At 36.5% G+C, this 16712-nt stretch overlaps 1 protein-coding gene across 5 annotated transcripts in view; it reads right to left on the reverse strand.

Moving 5' to 3' along the window:
* LOC148951313 (endoplasmic reticulum disulfide reductase DNAJC10-like) overlaps positions 1 to 16712 on the reverse strand; it is a 94896-nt gene that overhangs the window by 35241 nt on the left and 42943 nt on the right. For all 5 annotated transcript variants that reach the window (XM_089090798.1, XM_089090799.1, XM_089090800.1 and 2 more), the window contains one exon: positions 3033 to 3203. In XM_089090798.1, coding sequence (XP_088946924.1) covers positions 3033 to 3203 — 171 coding nt within the window. The remainder of the gene's footprint in view (positions 1 to 3032; positions 3204 to 16712) is intronic.

Raw genomic sequence — 16712 nt, forward strand, 5'->3', positions numbered from 1 at the left:
GTTTTCAAGGCACAGCCCATCCAACATTTTTTTATTTTTCGCCACTGCAGGCTGAATCTCCGAATCTTGTCTCTTATTCGCATTCCTGCGAAGAAGACGAAGTTTTCGTCTCTACCTTTCTCAATTCTGTCATTCGCACAAAATAACAAATCATCGTTAAATATGATTTGGACTCCAGTGTCCAACATCTTTGACTGCATAACTTCGTTGTAGCTCCGTTTAATATCTCTTTTCTCTCTTTTAGTCTTCTTTATTTTAACCTCAGAAACAAATATTTCGTTATCAAATGGGAATTGAACTCCGAGATTTGGTTTTTCATATTCTACTAAAATTTCTCGAACTTTCCGAGCAAAAGCGCGTACAATAAATTTCGTCTCCTTATTCTCTGGTACGATCAGCGTTTCATTCTGGCAAACATTTTTCGGCGTCTCACACTCGTTAAAAGTATTCTCAAGTTTTCCATTTTCTGGGAATTTGGATTTCCGATATCTCCAATGTCTCCTCCTACTAAAACATCCACTGCTAGAGTAGGTACTAAGCCTACTTTTATCGTTTTTCTCTGGACCGTACCGCTGTTCCTTGCAACTTCTAATCTTACCCATTCATATGGGCATTGGTGCTTATCTCCGTAATAACATAATTTTGCAATACTATTTTTTTGGTTTAATTCTGTCTTTTTAAGTAGGTCCCTTTACACAAAATTCTACTCACTTCCTCAGTCAAATACTATTTGGATCAATTTTCTGTTTAATCTTCATTCCATTTTATATAATCTCACAAACACGTCAATATTCCTTTGATTAGAAGCTATAGCCCAATTCGATCTTTTATAGGTTACTTTCTTTTCTTTATTATGGCAATTTTTGGAAAAAGGCTCCGAGAAATCAATTTTTACCAGATTATCATCATTTTGACTATCAAGCATTTCTTTTTTCCGATAGGTAGCAGAGCCTCCCAATTTGTTTTATGGGCCGGTTCACCTTCCCCCGTAGTTAACGGAGTTGTATATTTTCTCGTAAAAGTGTTTAATGTTTGGTAATTTTTATTTTCTCGCAATTGATTCTTAGGCAAACTATTATGAGTATTTGACGGACTGTGTGTGTGTAACTGGTGGTATAATGTCCCTTTGCGAATTTGCCCAAGGAGTTTTCATAAGTCTGTCAATTGTTTTTGTACCATCCTGGTAATATTTTTTTTTAGTCTCCCTACGGGACTGGCTTTCTTTTTCTTTTTCTATGTTATCTTTCTCGCTTTGTTTCCTATCTTTCTCATCATTTAGCTCTCTGGGATTTATTTCAGACATTTCATTTCGTTCTCTGGCTCATCTAAAAAACTCTTCATTTCTTTTTCTCTACACAATATAAGTTTCTCTGTCTTGTCTACCTTTCTCTCTTTCTTGACTATCTTTCTCTCTTTTGTCGTCTATCTTTTTCAATTTGGCCAGACGGGCCTGGTGAAGAATTTCATAGGCTTGACTTTCTTTTTCAATTTGATCTATTCTTTCTTGTCTATCTTTCTCTCTTTGTTCCCTTTCTTTTCTATCTCTTTCGTCTTCTCGTTCTCTGGCTACTCTCACTTCCTTCATGAAATTTAATATTTGTTGTGTCATATCTATTTGAGTGCTTTTTCGCGAGCTCCTGCTGGATCTCGATTTAACACTGCTCCTTCTACTCGGACTATTTTGATTCTGTCTGTCATTATTTCTTCTTAATTCACTTTCTAAATCTGTTTGTTCTCTATCCGTATTGTCTCTTTCTTTATAGGCTACTCTAGCCCTTTCGTCCTGTTTTCTATTCTTTCTAATTTCACCTTTCTCAGCCTGCATTTTTTCCTTATATTCTTGGTGCTCTCTCTCAAAGGCTTCCATATTAGCCTTTCTTTCTTTATCTGAAAGGAAAAGAAACAGGGGTGGAACCCCAACAAGTACTATTGGCAAAAAAACGTCTTTCTCTGGAGTGAAAGAGATTAAACGCCAAATCACCAACTACTCAACCATGATAAAAAAAAAAAAAAATCAAAACTGAGCTTTTAGTCAGCAGTTTTTGCTTTACCATCTACTTTCAGCAATTTACTACTGAATTTCCAGCGTCAAGCAAAGGTGCATAAATCTAGTATGCATATCTAGCCATTTTTAGTAATACAACTTTTCTCAAAAATCATCTATTAGAATCTACAAGGTTTTTGTATACTCCTAGAAAATACTAAAAGTTTTTCCCAATAGTCCCGCTCATTGGGCAAAAATAAGGGCTGCTTTTCAGACTGGTTTGACCAATATGTATGCAGAAACATACTCGGTTTATTCCCAAGTCTTAGGATGGGGGGGATGAAATTTTTAGGGGGGGGGAATCTCTTCAGTCCACCCCTGTGTGCAGTCAAGTTTCATTTTACAGCTAATAGCCCTCTGAAACACAAAAAAGGGCAGAATTGAAAGCGAAAGGTTTTCAAACTCACTATTATCCATGTAATATTCTCCAAATTAGTACCCCTTCAATTTGACCTACTCTGATTCCTCTGCCCTGGTTAAGAAAATTGCAAATATGGCCTAATTAAACATTTGGCTTAAGAAAAACCATCAAGTAAAATGTGGGGAGGGGGTCGGGCCATAGATGGAGGGCAAGGGGTCAGCTCCCATGATTTTTGGAATCAAGAATGGTTAAAAGTTTTTTTTTTGGAGGGGGGGGGGTAGGCCATAGAGGGAGGGCTAGGGATCAGGTCCCATGATTTTTGGAATAAAAATCGTTAATAAGTTGTTTTTTTTTGGGGGGGGGGGGGCACGGAGGGAGGGCCAGGGGCCAGCTGCCATTATTTCTGGAACAAAATATCGTTAATATTTTTTTTTTCAAAAAATCACTTTTATCCCTGTAGTATTCTCCAAACTAGAACCTCTTCAATCTGACCTACTCTGATTCCTTTACCCTGGTTCAAACAATTCCAAATATGTCCTAATTAAACATTTGGCTTAAAAGAAACCCAGTGTAAGGAAAGCGAAAGTGAGTAATATATATTCGATATCAAACTCTTTAAAATGTTACCTTACAGAAATCCGTGTTATGACTGCAGTTTAGGCTTACATGCTTCATTTCTTTCAACAACGCAGGCAAGCGGTTGAAACTTCGATCTTCACTTGTCACTAGGTTACCACCTACAAACTTTATAAACAGACATGGTACTTCTTCATCTTCTTCTAATAGCTTTATTTCTGCCTGAAATTTAAAACGAATATCAAATTACTAGGTAGAACCATGGAACACAAAAAGCAGCAGAGCTGGCTTAGGCTAGGGTGCCCAGTTTAGAACCCTTCAATTTTATCCACCACAAAGTCTTCATGAGACACTGCGAATTGGTTGAAAAACGTAAACATTTTAATACAGTGTGTCTTAACCATTAATTGAATACATTAATAATTACAAATTTGTATGCCTCCATACAGAAAAAATTACCGAAACATTTAAAAAGAATCCCCTTTTCTCAGAGAATTATTCATGAAAATCACATAAAATGGTAAAATTCAAATATGAGAACACATATACAAGTTTTGAACACCAAAAACTAAAGGTCCTTTTACTATTTCATGCAGTAAAAACGTAATATTTTAGCAAAGCCAACGGATCATAGTCAACGCTGCGTTACCTTAGCAAAGGACAGTGTATCTATCGTGTATTTCTTTTCCCTCTCTTTGTCACATAATCATGAATCTTGGAGCGAGGGCTCATTTAATTGCAAATCGGGTTCTGGTCCCCATTTTAAGGGCCAAAACAGATCCAAGGTTAAGTTGACACCCTTTCAACATCCCATGTACCCACGAACGCCTCGGCAGCCTCAGATTGCACAGGCAAAAGTTTGAAGATAAACCTTTTTAATAACTACAGTCAAAACGTCCAAATAAAGCTTTCGTAAAATCCTAAAGACAAGGGTCCCAAATTATGAGAAAATTCCCTTTAAGGCATGATGTACCTCTTTTGACTCAGGACCATTCTAAGATTGTTCAGGGAATGAGCCTAAATCACTAAATGTAAGTAATTACAAATCACTAAGATCAAAGCATCACTGTCCAAATCCTGAACACATTTATTACATTTTTCACAAACAGCGTTTAATTTTCACTAAAAATGGTTTCACAATGATTTTAAGCCCGCTAATTACAAATCTAAGATTAATAATGCAATATGACGTCCCACCTCAAAAGAGGTTAAAAGCATATTTCACAAACAGCAGACATGCCTCAGCTTGTTGATATAACAGGAATGCAAAGGTTTCCAATTTTACCGATTGGAGGGCCAGAAGTAAACCCCCTGGGCCTGTACCCCTATAAAAATCCACCTCCTACCTGTTTTCTACACGCAGGCATGTTTGTACAACGTTCAACTCAGGATCATAAAGGTAATATCTAGGGAAGTTATTCCTAACCTTTCCTTTATCACGACCCTTTTTAGATTTTTGAAAAGATGTTCACTACCTCTCTTTTTTATCCACAATATTTGATAAATAAAACACAAAATAAAGGGTTTGAAAATATATTTTCCGGCTAAACAAAATTGGTAATAATTTCATATAGTATCGTTGTAGAATGTGATGATTGAGCTTAAATCTTCTCTGCAAGTATCAAAATTCTTGGTTAAGTTTTCGTCATCCCAAGTTCTGTCACGGCCAGTCTGCAGAGGAGTTGAAGATCCTCTTTCTCAAAGGCAAGAAAAGCAAATGACATAAATATTCGAATTAAAGCATGAAAACTGTAAGATCCGAGTGACACATCGCACATCGAAAATTTAGATACCGACTTTTCTTGAAATATATCACCCGCTGAGTCAGTTTGTAGCCACAAGAATCCATCCTGCACTTCATCAGGAATGTCAACGGCATTCAAGGATAAATGAAATGAGTTTCAAACTAAAGCAGTTTATTTCTCAGAAATTATCGAGAAATACTTTGAACTTCAAATTCAAAGGTATTGGATGTGGTTGTTAATTTTATTTCTTATATAGCCCACGATTCTCGTTTCTGATTCTTCAGCTTAGGTGGAAGGCGTTCAAACATGCCAAATTTTCCAAAAGTTACTTTACAGAACCAACTTGTACTTTTATTACGGAAGCCTAGATATTATCTTTGAAATGAATAATGTGAGTTTCTTCCCTCTGAAGTTCTAAATTTAGCTTAGTTAGATGATCCAAGATGTTACATAAACAAGCTACTCTTTAGATCCAGGTCTTATTATCCAAGTATCTAATAAAATCGTGTTTGTCTTTTATTTTTGAAAGCTGTTTGATCCAATCAAGGAGGCACACTTGTGCCTCTTTAAAGAGGCGACCCACCACAATGTTAAGCGATTTCCGGTCCTAGCGGTCGCAGAGAGACAGCGGTGATCGCATTTTGTAGCTCAAGCTCCAACTAAGAAACGTGCAAAATTTCACCGCCCTCCGACTTTATCTTCATGGGTAAAAGTGGGCCGGAAGTTTCGACCCTCCGGCCACAGCCCCTCTTTAGCGTTGTCCGATTGGGCTGAAATTTAGAGGTTAAGCTTTCCTAGGGCCCGGGAGCTTATCCTCGAGATTTCAGCTCAATCCGATCACTCCTTCCCTGTTTTCCAAAAAACAAATATAGCCACTTAATGTTCATTTCTCCTTTTTTTTTATCAGCCACGCCTACAGGCCACAGTTGGCAACGGATCCGGGTGAATGAGGACTCATTCGAAGCGGAATTCGACCTGTTAGGGCCTTTTTATATTTTCAGACCGAAAAAAGTATTCTCCGAAATTACATTTACGAAAAACCTCGTTTTCCTATAAGAGCCCATGTTAATTTTCCCCGCCACAGCCCCCCTTTAACGTTGTCCGATCAGGCTGAAATTTCGAGGATAAGCTTTACTGGGGCCTGGTATCTCATCCTCAAAATTTCAGCTCAATCCGATCCTTCCTTCCCTATTTTCCAAAAACCAAATATCAAGTTTTGTGGGGATTTGCTTGCGTCAAAAATATATGCGAGAGACTAAAATATTATAACAAGTGTCTCTGTGGTACAATGGTCACTGTTCCTGACTGTCAGGCGGAAAGATACGGGTTTGATTCCCTGTCAGAGAAAATTTTTTATATACTGAATTTAAAGTTTAAAAAAGAAACTCAGTTTCTTTTTTAAATATCAAGATTGAACGAATCCCAATTTCGGCAAAAGGCTTCTTGAAAACACCCTGTTGAGAAAGAAAAGAATGTTACACAATCATCTAACAGTTAGTCAAGCAATAATAAGTAATAAACTGTACACAAACGTGCAGAAATTATTTGAAAAAAAACTACGTTTTCTAAAGAGTTGAAGAGGCTGAGTTACAAGGTCGAACCTTAAAACGTACAGGGATTAGGAGGCACAGTTTGGGGCCTGCTGCCCCCCAAACCCTCCGCGTTTTCAGCCTCTTGTGTTAAGGTTTTTTAAGTCCTGTACCCGGCAATCAATTGGTCGTACCAATACGAATGAAACTGTTTCAATGGCATTTTTTTAATATCTTCTGAGGATTTGGCAATGACTACTCAGTCTGTTACAGTTATAACTACAAACTTGTCTCTTTGCCAGGTAGTGTTATGTACTCATTGTGATCATGTATGATAGTAAAATAAATGAACCTGAACTGCTAGTTTATTCTGAGCCCTTCTTCTGTTCCCTGTTTTTCTGTTCAAAATTGTTAAAGTTCATCACAGTATAGCTTGTTATTGGTTAGGGAAAAATCTCCTGAGGAAACGGAAAATAATAATTCTCAGTAGGGTTTTTAATCAAATAAATGCAATAGGGTGTTCTTATGGTAAAAAGTTCAAGCAGACTTTGTTTTTGTTGTAAAACAGTTCTTTGCAAGGGCAAAACCGGGGGGCGGGAGCCCTCATCGATAAAAGATGCAAAAGTGGTTTTTATGGTAAAAAACTACAGCAGACTTCGTTTGTGTTGCAAACCAGTTCTTCGCAAGAGCAAAGGCAGGGAGTGAGGGTGGCGGTAGCCCCCAAAATAAAAAACCTTAACAAAAGAGGCTGCAAAAGCGAGAGGTTTAGTGGGCGGCAGCCCCCCAACTGTGTCTCCTACTCCCTGTACGCTTTAAGGTTCGACCTTGTAACTCAGCCTCTTTAACTCTTTAGAAAACGTAGTTTTTTTCAAATAATTTCTCAAAAGAAACACAAAGCTAACAACATTTCCTTTTGATAACCATAGATCAGCAGTGTAGAAATGAATAGCTTCAGGATCAGAATTAGTGTTGCTTTAGTTCTCTGAACAGAAGAGCGTAAGTACTAGAATTTACATAATTAATAATTATCACTAAAGAATCAAATATTTGGACCAATCGATTTGAAAATAGACCTATGATCGATTCAGCGGAGACAAAACCGATAAATAGTGCGCTTAATTCTAAACCCTAAAAAGTAGTAGAGAAGGTGTTAGGAAATGAGAGGGCCTCTTATCCTTCCTTGTAGGAATCCTTTCTAGTATTAAATTGATACTGCAGTTCTCTACAAAACAGAAACTCTTCTTCCGGTACGCTCTAAGTAAAAATATCACATGAAAAAAAGTAATTTTCTAACATGAACCAACATAGGCGGATTCACCAAGTTGAAAGGAAAAGATGGAAGTTCCCTTTACTTTAAATAAAATCTGTTTCATTATATTCATAATTGAACGGTTATACATGTCTGAAATGCGCCTCTGAATTGTGTTGTTAGGAAATTATATGTTACGCCTTTTTGAATTTACTCGCTTCTCCAAGAACTAGTTTGAGCAACTTAAGTAGGCCGGGTTTGAAGAGGGCTTCTGAGATTGTACGGGCTTTTCATTTTTGCAACTTCCCAAGCAGTTTCATATGATTCTTGAATTACGGCAGCTGGGTTTTGTTTTGAAACGTACCAGTTAAACCTAACTGTGTTTCTTCAAGGCAGCCTCATGCTGTTTGAAAAATTACAAAGTATTTTTTTCAATATGATTACAATGCTTTTTGTTTCTTAGCGACGCTTGAGTTTTGTGGGTTTCGTAGATCAACTACCAAGAACAGCATTCGATAAAACATAAAATATAATGTTTCCTCTATAGTTATTAACAACAGTAGAAAATCTGTATTTTAATAGTTTTCTGAATATTTTATTTTTTTCTCTCCATGATAATAGCAACTAGAAAATAAGATCCTTCAAAATTATCAATTATTATTATTTAAAATTTTTTACTCACTAAAACCGTAAACACTAGGAGAATATGTACTTACAATCGAACCTTCCGAAGACGAATGGTAGCAGGCACTCAATAACGTTGCAATGATTTTTTGACACTAACTTGCAACAAACCCAACAAGCTATAAACAAACTAGAAAAAGAACATCGTAGTGACTAGACTCTTGGCAGCAGTTATTTTCTCTCAAAATTGTACGAAGAATTCCTTTACTTTACTTTACTACGCTAATTCTTAAAAAAAAAATTTCTTACAGAGAATAGGCTTTGTATTAGTTAAGAAGAAACAGAACTTATCAACTTTCATAATTAAGTTTATTTTTCATAAAGCTTAAACTGCTGTAATGATTCTAATGCATTTAACCTAGCTATGGGTAAACAGAAGGGATGTCTAGAAACCAAACAATTTTAAAGAATCGACAGGGACATTAGTTTGGTAATATTCGTGATCTCTTTCTCCATTCGTTAAAGAATTGTTTCCAATAGTTCATAAAATGGACTAGAAGAACCTAACCACGTAATCAGCTATCTTACCACCCAAAGCTTGGCAGAGGAAAATCAAATCAGTCAATCCTAATCCCTTATATGTTAATATAAGGCCATAATCTGCGGTTGAAGCAGCAGGGGCCAAGGTTTATGAAACTTAAGGTTCGACTCTGCTTGTCCAACTGAACCAAATTGAAGAAACCGATGCTCTAGATCAACACTAGATTATAAACAAAAACATTACTCCTTAAATAAAGGCTTAACAACAAGGCTTAAAACATGACAGGAAACCTGTCAAAATTATCAAATCGTGTTATATTTTTACCATATACTGTCAGCCTATTATAGGCACTGAAGTCCTATCAAAAAGAAGAATTCATTTCATGTTGATAACCCCACATAAATAAAAGCAATTATCCTCCGAATGAACGCTCAATCCCCATCCTACGACCATCCACTAGGCAGCTAGCGCTGAAGGACAAAAAAAGACGATGCATCCGTGCTACCATAGTACATATAGCCTTTTTTTAATTTTGAGACAACATTCAGCAGCTGCAACATACTTTAGTTCATGCAAGACGGAACAACCGGTACGTCATATTCCGTAGCACATTCCATGCAAAAAAAAAAAAAAAAAGTTTCGAAACAAACAACTCAATAAAGTTTATATTTGGACCAATCGATTTGAAAATAGACCTATGATCGATTCAGCGGAGACAAAACCGATAAATAGTGCGCTTAATTCTAAACCCTAAAAAGTAGTAGAGAAGGTGTTAGGAAATGAGAGGGCCTCTTATCCTTCCTTGTAGGAATCCTTTCTAGTATTAAATTGATACTGCACACTAGCTTTTATGAATGAAACTGGCTTTCTCAAAATTGAGTATCAATGATAATATGAGCAAATAGATTACTGGAAATCCTCGCTATCATCCTAACCAAAAATGTAGCAAACAGATTCGGAGAAATTTCAACTTATTTCGTGGTGAGGTGAAGCGCACAGGGCTCCTACGCACTTTTTGTCTCTAAAAGAGTTGAAAAAGTGACTTGTGGCACGAAAAAAGTGACCAAATAATGACCAAAATAATACCAGTTTACAGGGTCAGAATTAGCTTTTCTCGAATTCTCGAAGACGTTATTCACCATTCCCAAATCTTAATTTTTTCATTGTGTTTCTTTTTATCGTTTATTTATATTTACTTCGCATATAAAGGTACAATGAATCACAGCAAGAAAAGGAACATTTAATAGGCACGATATAGAAAAAAACATTCAGATACATGTATCAAACTAAACGGCGTCACCGAGCATAGATCAGTTCCCCTTAGACTTCTTATTCAGCACCAATGTGATCTGAGTTTGCTTTCGTTTGTGAATGTTATCAATCTTTTTTCTTGTAGCTGCAACGCCTTTGGTATGAAAGTTCAGTTCAGTTCCGCCTTTGGTATGAAAATTCAGTTCAAATCAATGTTGCTTGGGCAACATTGATTTCTTCCAGATTATTGCGGTCGATCCCTTTTTTTTAGTCTATCAACTACCTCTTAACAAACTGTCGGTAACATTTTGTTTTGACGCACAACTTTCCGTTGTGTTTGTAGGTCTACCTGCAGATTCGACAGCTTTCCTTTTCTTTTTTCTAGATCTTCTAGCACCTTAGCTTCTTTTGGGTTATTTTCCCACTTCTTTTCTGTAGCCTCCTCTTGAGCTTTCTCGTGTTCACACTGAGCTTCACGATGGTTCAAGTAACTGGCTCGAGCTCCCCGTGTAAGCTTCATCAGATCACATCTGATAAGAAAATTGTCAGGCTTGCCCCCAAACAATTTCAATCCGTCAGCAACTGTCAGCTTCTCACTGAACTTTCTTTCTCCCATTGTTGCTTTCTGTTCGGACATAATCTTTCCTGATGGTGAGAAACCCCTTTCAATATTTGCAGTTCCATGGGATAAACAGAGTAGTGCTTTGACAACACCTGCAAGATTTGGGTACTTCCGTTTCCTAAACAAATCTTCACCACACAGAATATTCAACCATTATTCGTCAACTCTCGCGGTAGCTGCCTAGTCTGGATCCTTCTAAAGCTGCATGAGCTTCCCCTCGTCATCCAAAACATCTAATCTTGAGACACCAACTTGCAATTTCGTAGCTATGAAATCAATATCTTCCGAACTTCTCGCTGTTTTTCTCTCTGCGGGATGAAAGCATCTGAAGCTCTTCAGGAGTCTGGCAGAGTCGCTGTTCGAGGAGATGTCTTTTAGCAAGTAGGAAGCTGAAGCTCTGAAGTGATCACGTACCCTCATCAAGAAAGATTTCTTATGACGTCCTTTAACATCTTTCAGGTAATCAGAAGACCATACGATGTCCGCTAGGCTCTTCATATTTGACAAATCATCAAGTAGTTTAGCATCTAACCTCTTAACCATTGCTTCAGCACTCTTTTCGTTCAAGATACGTCCAGCCAGAACTAGTATGAGCTTCCTTAGCTATGCAAACAAGAGATGGATCAATGGTTCATCACGCTGAAATTTTTCAGTGAAGTCCGCAAAGTAGTCAGCACTGTCCACAATAAACTGCGACTCTTGCCATCATGTTTGGACCATTAATTAGCTTTACAATCAATAGATAAAAGTTTGAATTCATAATTGTTTAGTTTTTTTTAGGGATAAACTTCAGAAAGTACTCAATCAATGGTTCCCATTCCAAGAGAAACCTTCGCAAAGCCTGGCCAAGTGTAAGCCATCTGGTGGGCACTTTCTTTTGAAAGCTTTTAGTTGTTACATTCATTTATTGCTGTATTTTCCGAAAGTCCTCTAATCTAGCCGGCAAACCCCAAAAGAAATAGTACACTATGATCACCAACTTTGAAACATCGTCCGCAGTAGCTTCTAGTCCTTTTCGGAAAGCATTATGGAAAACATGGATCCTACATGTCCCGATATCTAACAACCCTTTCCTTTGATCTCCAGTTTTTTAAACTTTTTCCCTGTTCATCAAGCACCAAACTTTTTTATGAAAGAAAGGTCCATCACTCCCTATCATAAGAACGTTTTTGAGGCTTAAATTGGCTTCATGAATTGCCTTCAAAAATCTCACGCTTTAAATCTTCTGTAAATAATTTCTGAGACCACACTGGCTAATCAAGACAAAACGAAAAAAACAGTAGGGAAAAAAGAAACGAGGATAATACAAGCCAGTATAAAACATAGACCACAATGCAAATATTTCGGTCAAGACCTCCGCTTGACCGTTCTCAGTTCACGATAAAAAAATAAAAATTACTGATAAAATCCAAAGATAATATAAAAAGTCAAACCTTAAAACAGAAACAAAAACTAAAATAAGAAGACCCTCTCAAAGTAACAGTGAAAGGGGAACTGAATAAAAATACAATTCTGAATGGCAATTCAATTTTTTAATTTACGCAGAGCATTTTTAAAAGCCAATCGCTTCCTAGGTAAGACACTATCACAGATTTGGTTAGGTTGCAAAATATGATTTTGTTGATTTATATGAAAACGATCCGAATTAATTAGTTCATAATAAATAGGGCTTAAATAGGTTCCTCTAGTGTCTTTATTGAGAGCTATTTTTTGGTGAATGTGTTTTTTTTTTATTTCAACCACCTCCCTAAAAACTTACAGGAGACCTTTAACGGGGGTAATAATGGATGTGTTGTCAAATAAAATGGTGTGGATTGTCATAGACATGTTGAGCCATCCTCGTTACTCTCTTCTTTACTCTTTTTTTTTTTTTTTTTTTTTTTTTTTTTTTTTTTTTTTTGCTAAGTCTTCTGATTTTACATGACCAATGAAATAGTTAGCTAAGTGACGACTGAACAGCTCTGTTCACTTTCTCAGACCAAAATCTGACTTGAAACTGAAGCTCTTTCTTACTAGCTTTGTTTCTCATCTCATCAAACTCAATAACGTAGTGGACACCATTTAGATCATCCAAGGTCATCCTCCTAAAGTGAGCTGACAAAGCGTCGGTTATGATGTATGCAAGCTTATAAGCCCCAAGAGCAGAGTCCTTGGACATCCCATCCCCAAACATAGCTTCTAAAGTAGTTGCGATACCGTCCCAAGATACAGCAGGACAATTCGACGAGACCGGTTTAAGCGCCCAGATGAGTTCAGCTTTCAAACTGTTGTCCTTCAAACAAACGAAGGATAAGTGAGAGCCAGAAGGCAAAGAGTCTCCACTAGCGTTAGCGTGAGAAGCTACTGCCATCCGTAGCTGCAAAGGATTTAACTTATTGAGCACGTTTTGCTTATGACCTTCTGTTCTAGCGTGCTACTCCAGAGCTTGTATTTCTTTTGAGCAGCTCAATGTACAGATACACAAGCAGCAAAAAATGCAGCAGCATCCCTGAGCACTTTAGTACACCAATCTTTATAGGGCCAGCCAGTGGCATCGTCTTTAGACAGCCATTCCTTCAAAAATTTACATTTTCCCATTGTGCAGGTCTCACTTCAGTATGAATTTGTTGAAAAAAGAAAAGAAAAATAAAATGTTAGTTAAATTTCATGTAAAAATCAAAAACAAAAGCTATCTTTACTTCATCACACGTTTGACCCAGAAAAATCTTATTTCCATAAAAATTGTAATCTTTACATGCATCAAGGTTACAGATGTAAATATTCTTTAGATAGTTTTATACTTGATGAGGGATCAAGTTGATTTTATACTTAGCCGCGTTTTCAGGCTCAGCGGGTTCGAACACGAGTTGTTCTCGTCTAGTTTCAAGTTTCTAGTTTTTCGTCTAGTTTCAGCGGGTTCGAAGTTTCAACCCCGTGTTTGATGCACTGATGCACAACGCTTGATGTACTAGACGAGAACAACCCGTGTTCGAACCCACTGAACCGTGAACAACCCGTCTCCAAACACGGGTTGTTCTCGTCCAGTGCATCAAGCGTTGTGCATCAGTGCATCAAACACGGGGTTGAAACTTCGAACCCACTGAAACTAGACGAAATTAGACGAAAAACTAGAAACTTGAAACTAGACGAGAACAACCCGTGTTCGAACCCGCTGAGCCTGAAAACGCGGCTCTTGATGAGGGATCAGATGTGCCACCACATCGAAACTCGTGAACAAGGGACAGAACAGGTTATGCATGAAAAACTACTAATAGAAAGGCGAATGGGAACAACCTTAGAATTGCTTCAAATATACTACGCAAACTGATCTCTATCTGCCTCCTTCTAAAAGGACATCAGCTAATAGCCTAATCTTGGACTCCAGTGGCAAGGGTTGTCAATCCCTTTCACTGCTTTACATGTACCGTCATTACATAGAATTAAAACATAAACAGTACTTCTAAGGGATAAAAGAAGACAACCCTCAGCCATTTATGTTGCAGTGTCGACAAGTCTTCCATTGTTGAACTTATACCAAGCAGAGACAATGAGCAGCGCTGTAGCCTTACCATTTCAGTTGAAAATCAAATATTGGAACTTACCTTGTCAGCTGCCGACGTTACGTCGGTCCACAAAAAAAAGCACCTGAGTTGAGACCAGTTATATACTTGGGGACAGCCCCTAAAAGTGAAAGCCATGCAGCGCACAAAAAAAAAATATTCTCAAATCATTCCACTTGAAACGAGGTTTGCATTGGCCTGGAAGTAAAAATTCTTGGAAAAAAAACTTAGCCATTTTCATAAAAGAGTGACTTTAGTGGCCATTTCTCGAAAATACTGACAAATAGTGACCAGCCTTAAAAATAGTGACTTTTAGTTGAAATATTGACCACATAGGAGCCATGAGTGTAATAGTATTCCAATAGTAAGAGAAAATTCTTCATTTAGTCATTATTGCTACTGCTGCTACATTAAACTCGGTGTAGCCTAGCCACTTGTGACAAACATACTGGATAATTCTCCTTACCCATTCTCCCTGTTTAACCTTCTATTTTTTCAACCTGCCAAGAAACCATCGAAAATAATGAGCAATTTTTCACAGATTCATCCTAGTTTAATAGGGTGCACCCCCCGGCGTTTGTTGTTATGCCAATGTGCTAGATACGCAAATAATGAGTGAGATTAATTAGTATATAAAGAATCACGTTCAGCACCTCATCACCAACCTATATTCGTAAAACTATGCTTAGGAAATATTTTTTTTAAATCGTACCAAGCCTTCCTCATTTTTCTTCATCGGCCATGTTCCTCACTATTATCTCAAATACTCTAAGTTTTAAATACATCATTTTCCAGATGTATGGATACGCCACTTTTCCTCATCTATACGATGAACGGTTAAAAACACAAAATTTAAACAAACAGCAAAATTTCTAATCTGATTTATCTAAAAACCTTGTATTTTTTTAAATATATTTTTTTTCCCATTGAAAACATTTTGAATATTAAATTCAAATATTCAAAGTATAGCCGCATGATCTTTCAATATCTTTTTTGAAAATTAATTAAGCAAAACTTTTTCCACAAAATATGTTTTTCAAAAAAAAAGAACTCCATTAAACCAAAAATAAACAAAATAGAATCAAAATAATCTACCAAGCATACAACTAGAAAAAATCAGTATCAATAAATAAATGAAACCCAAAACGAAGAGAAATTAAAATAAATAACAGAGTCAAACTAAAAAACGAGCAGAAATTAATATGAGTAGGGTTCAAAACCCCTAAGCTTTCTAAAAGCAAGAGTATAATTTGTACTTTACTGAAAAAAAATTCAAATAAACGTGCATTGTCAGTTTAATATACATATGCTGATATTTATTCCTTAAAATCTTAAATAATTTTTGATTTCTTAAAGTTAAAAAATTGAAAACATTTAAAAGAATTTTTTTCACTTAAGGACAAATTATATTTTTGCTTTTAGAAAACATAGGGGGTTTTGAACCCTACTCATATTAATTTCTGCTTGTTTTGAGTTTGACTCTGTTGTTTACTTTAATTTCTCTTCGTTTTGGGTTTCATTTATTTATAGATACTGATTTGTGGAAGTGGTATGCTTTGTAGATTATTTGATTCTATTTTTTGTCGATTTTTGGTTTAATGGAGTACTTTAATTTTTTGTTTTTTGAAAAACTTATTTTGTAGAAAAGTTTTTAAATTAATTTCCGTTCGTTTTATTTTGACATTATCTTTTTCAGGAAAAAAGAAAATAAAAATTTGGATCTTTCAGGGTTTTCCTTTATGAATTTACTGTCTGGTCTCCTATTTATATGCTGTAGGAACCTTTTCAGCAATTTTTAACAACATAAACTCTTTTGAAAATCATGACACAAATAGTAGTGTTTAATTTAGTCAAGTGCATCCTCTAGTTGACCTGATAAACAAAAGTTAATACCAGTCGCAAAAAATTATATCTATGCTCTTTCCCAGCCTTGATACAATTACACTTTTGATGTAGTAAAATCTTAAGAGCAGAAGTAGTAATAGAAGTAGCCCCGAAAATTTGAACTTAATACCCTCAGTTATTCTTGGTAGATTGCTGAGATGTATTATTGGCAACCAGCACACAAACAGTGTGTTTTGATTTAATTTTAAAGCACCATTTAGTTTTTAAGCATAATGGGCAAATTACATAACTTGGGAGGGTTGACCTACCCAATAATACTAGAGATTTAGATACTAGACCTTTCAGCTATGCTGAACAAAATGGCTGTCTTAAAATTTTGATTGTAAGTGTCTGGAAAATTATGAGCTAAAGAGGAGGGCCGATTGCCCGCCAATCACTTTGTGATTCTTAAAATGGCAGTAGTACTTTTAATTTTCAATCAAATTAGCTCCTTTAAAATATTAATGGTATCACTGGCTATGATGGAGCATCGCTGTCTATGTCCTTATATGCCCTATATAGCGCTTATATGCCCTTTTAATACCTGCATGCATATAGGATTTTCGTTTAATTGAAACTCCTCCTAAACGTTCCCTAAAAGTTTCAACGTAATGCCATTAGTTTGTTAGTTACAGTAACCGTAGAAGCAGCGTTAAATGAATACACAAAGTGTCTTCTGGCTAGCTCAGAATCCACAACCTATGAAGGTATGAAGAGAATATTTCTGTTGTACTGATGACAGCCTGC

The sequence above is a fragment of the Artemia sp. Qi Xiang Cuo genome, chromosome 6 (assembly GCF_049724085.1).
Source record: "Artemia sp. Qi Xiang Cuo chromosome 6, ASM4972408v1, whole genome shotgun sequence".
Taxonomy (NCBI): domain Eukaryota; kingdom Metazoa; phylum Arthropoda; class Branchiopoda; order Anostraca; family Artemiidae; genus Artemia; species Artemia sp. Qi Xiang Cuo.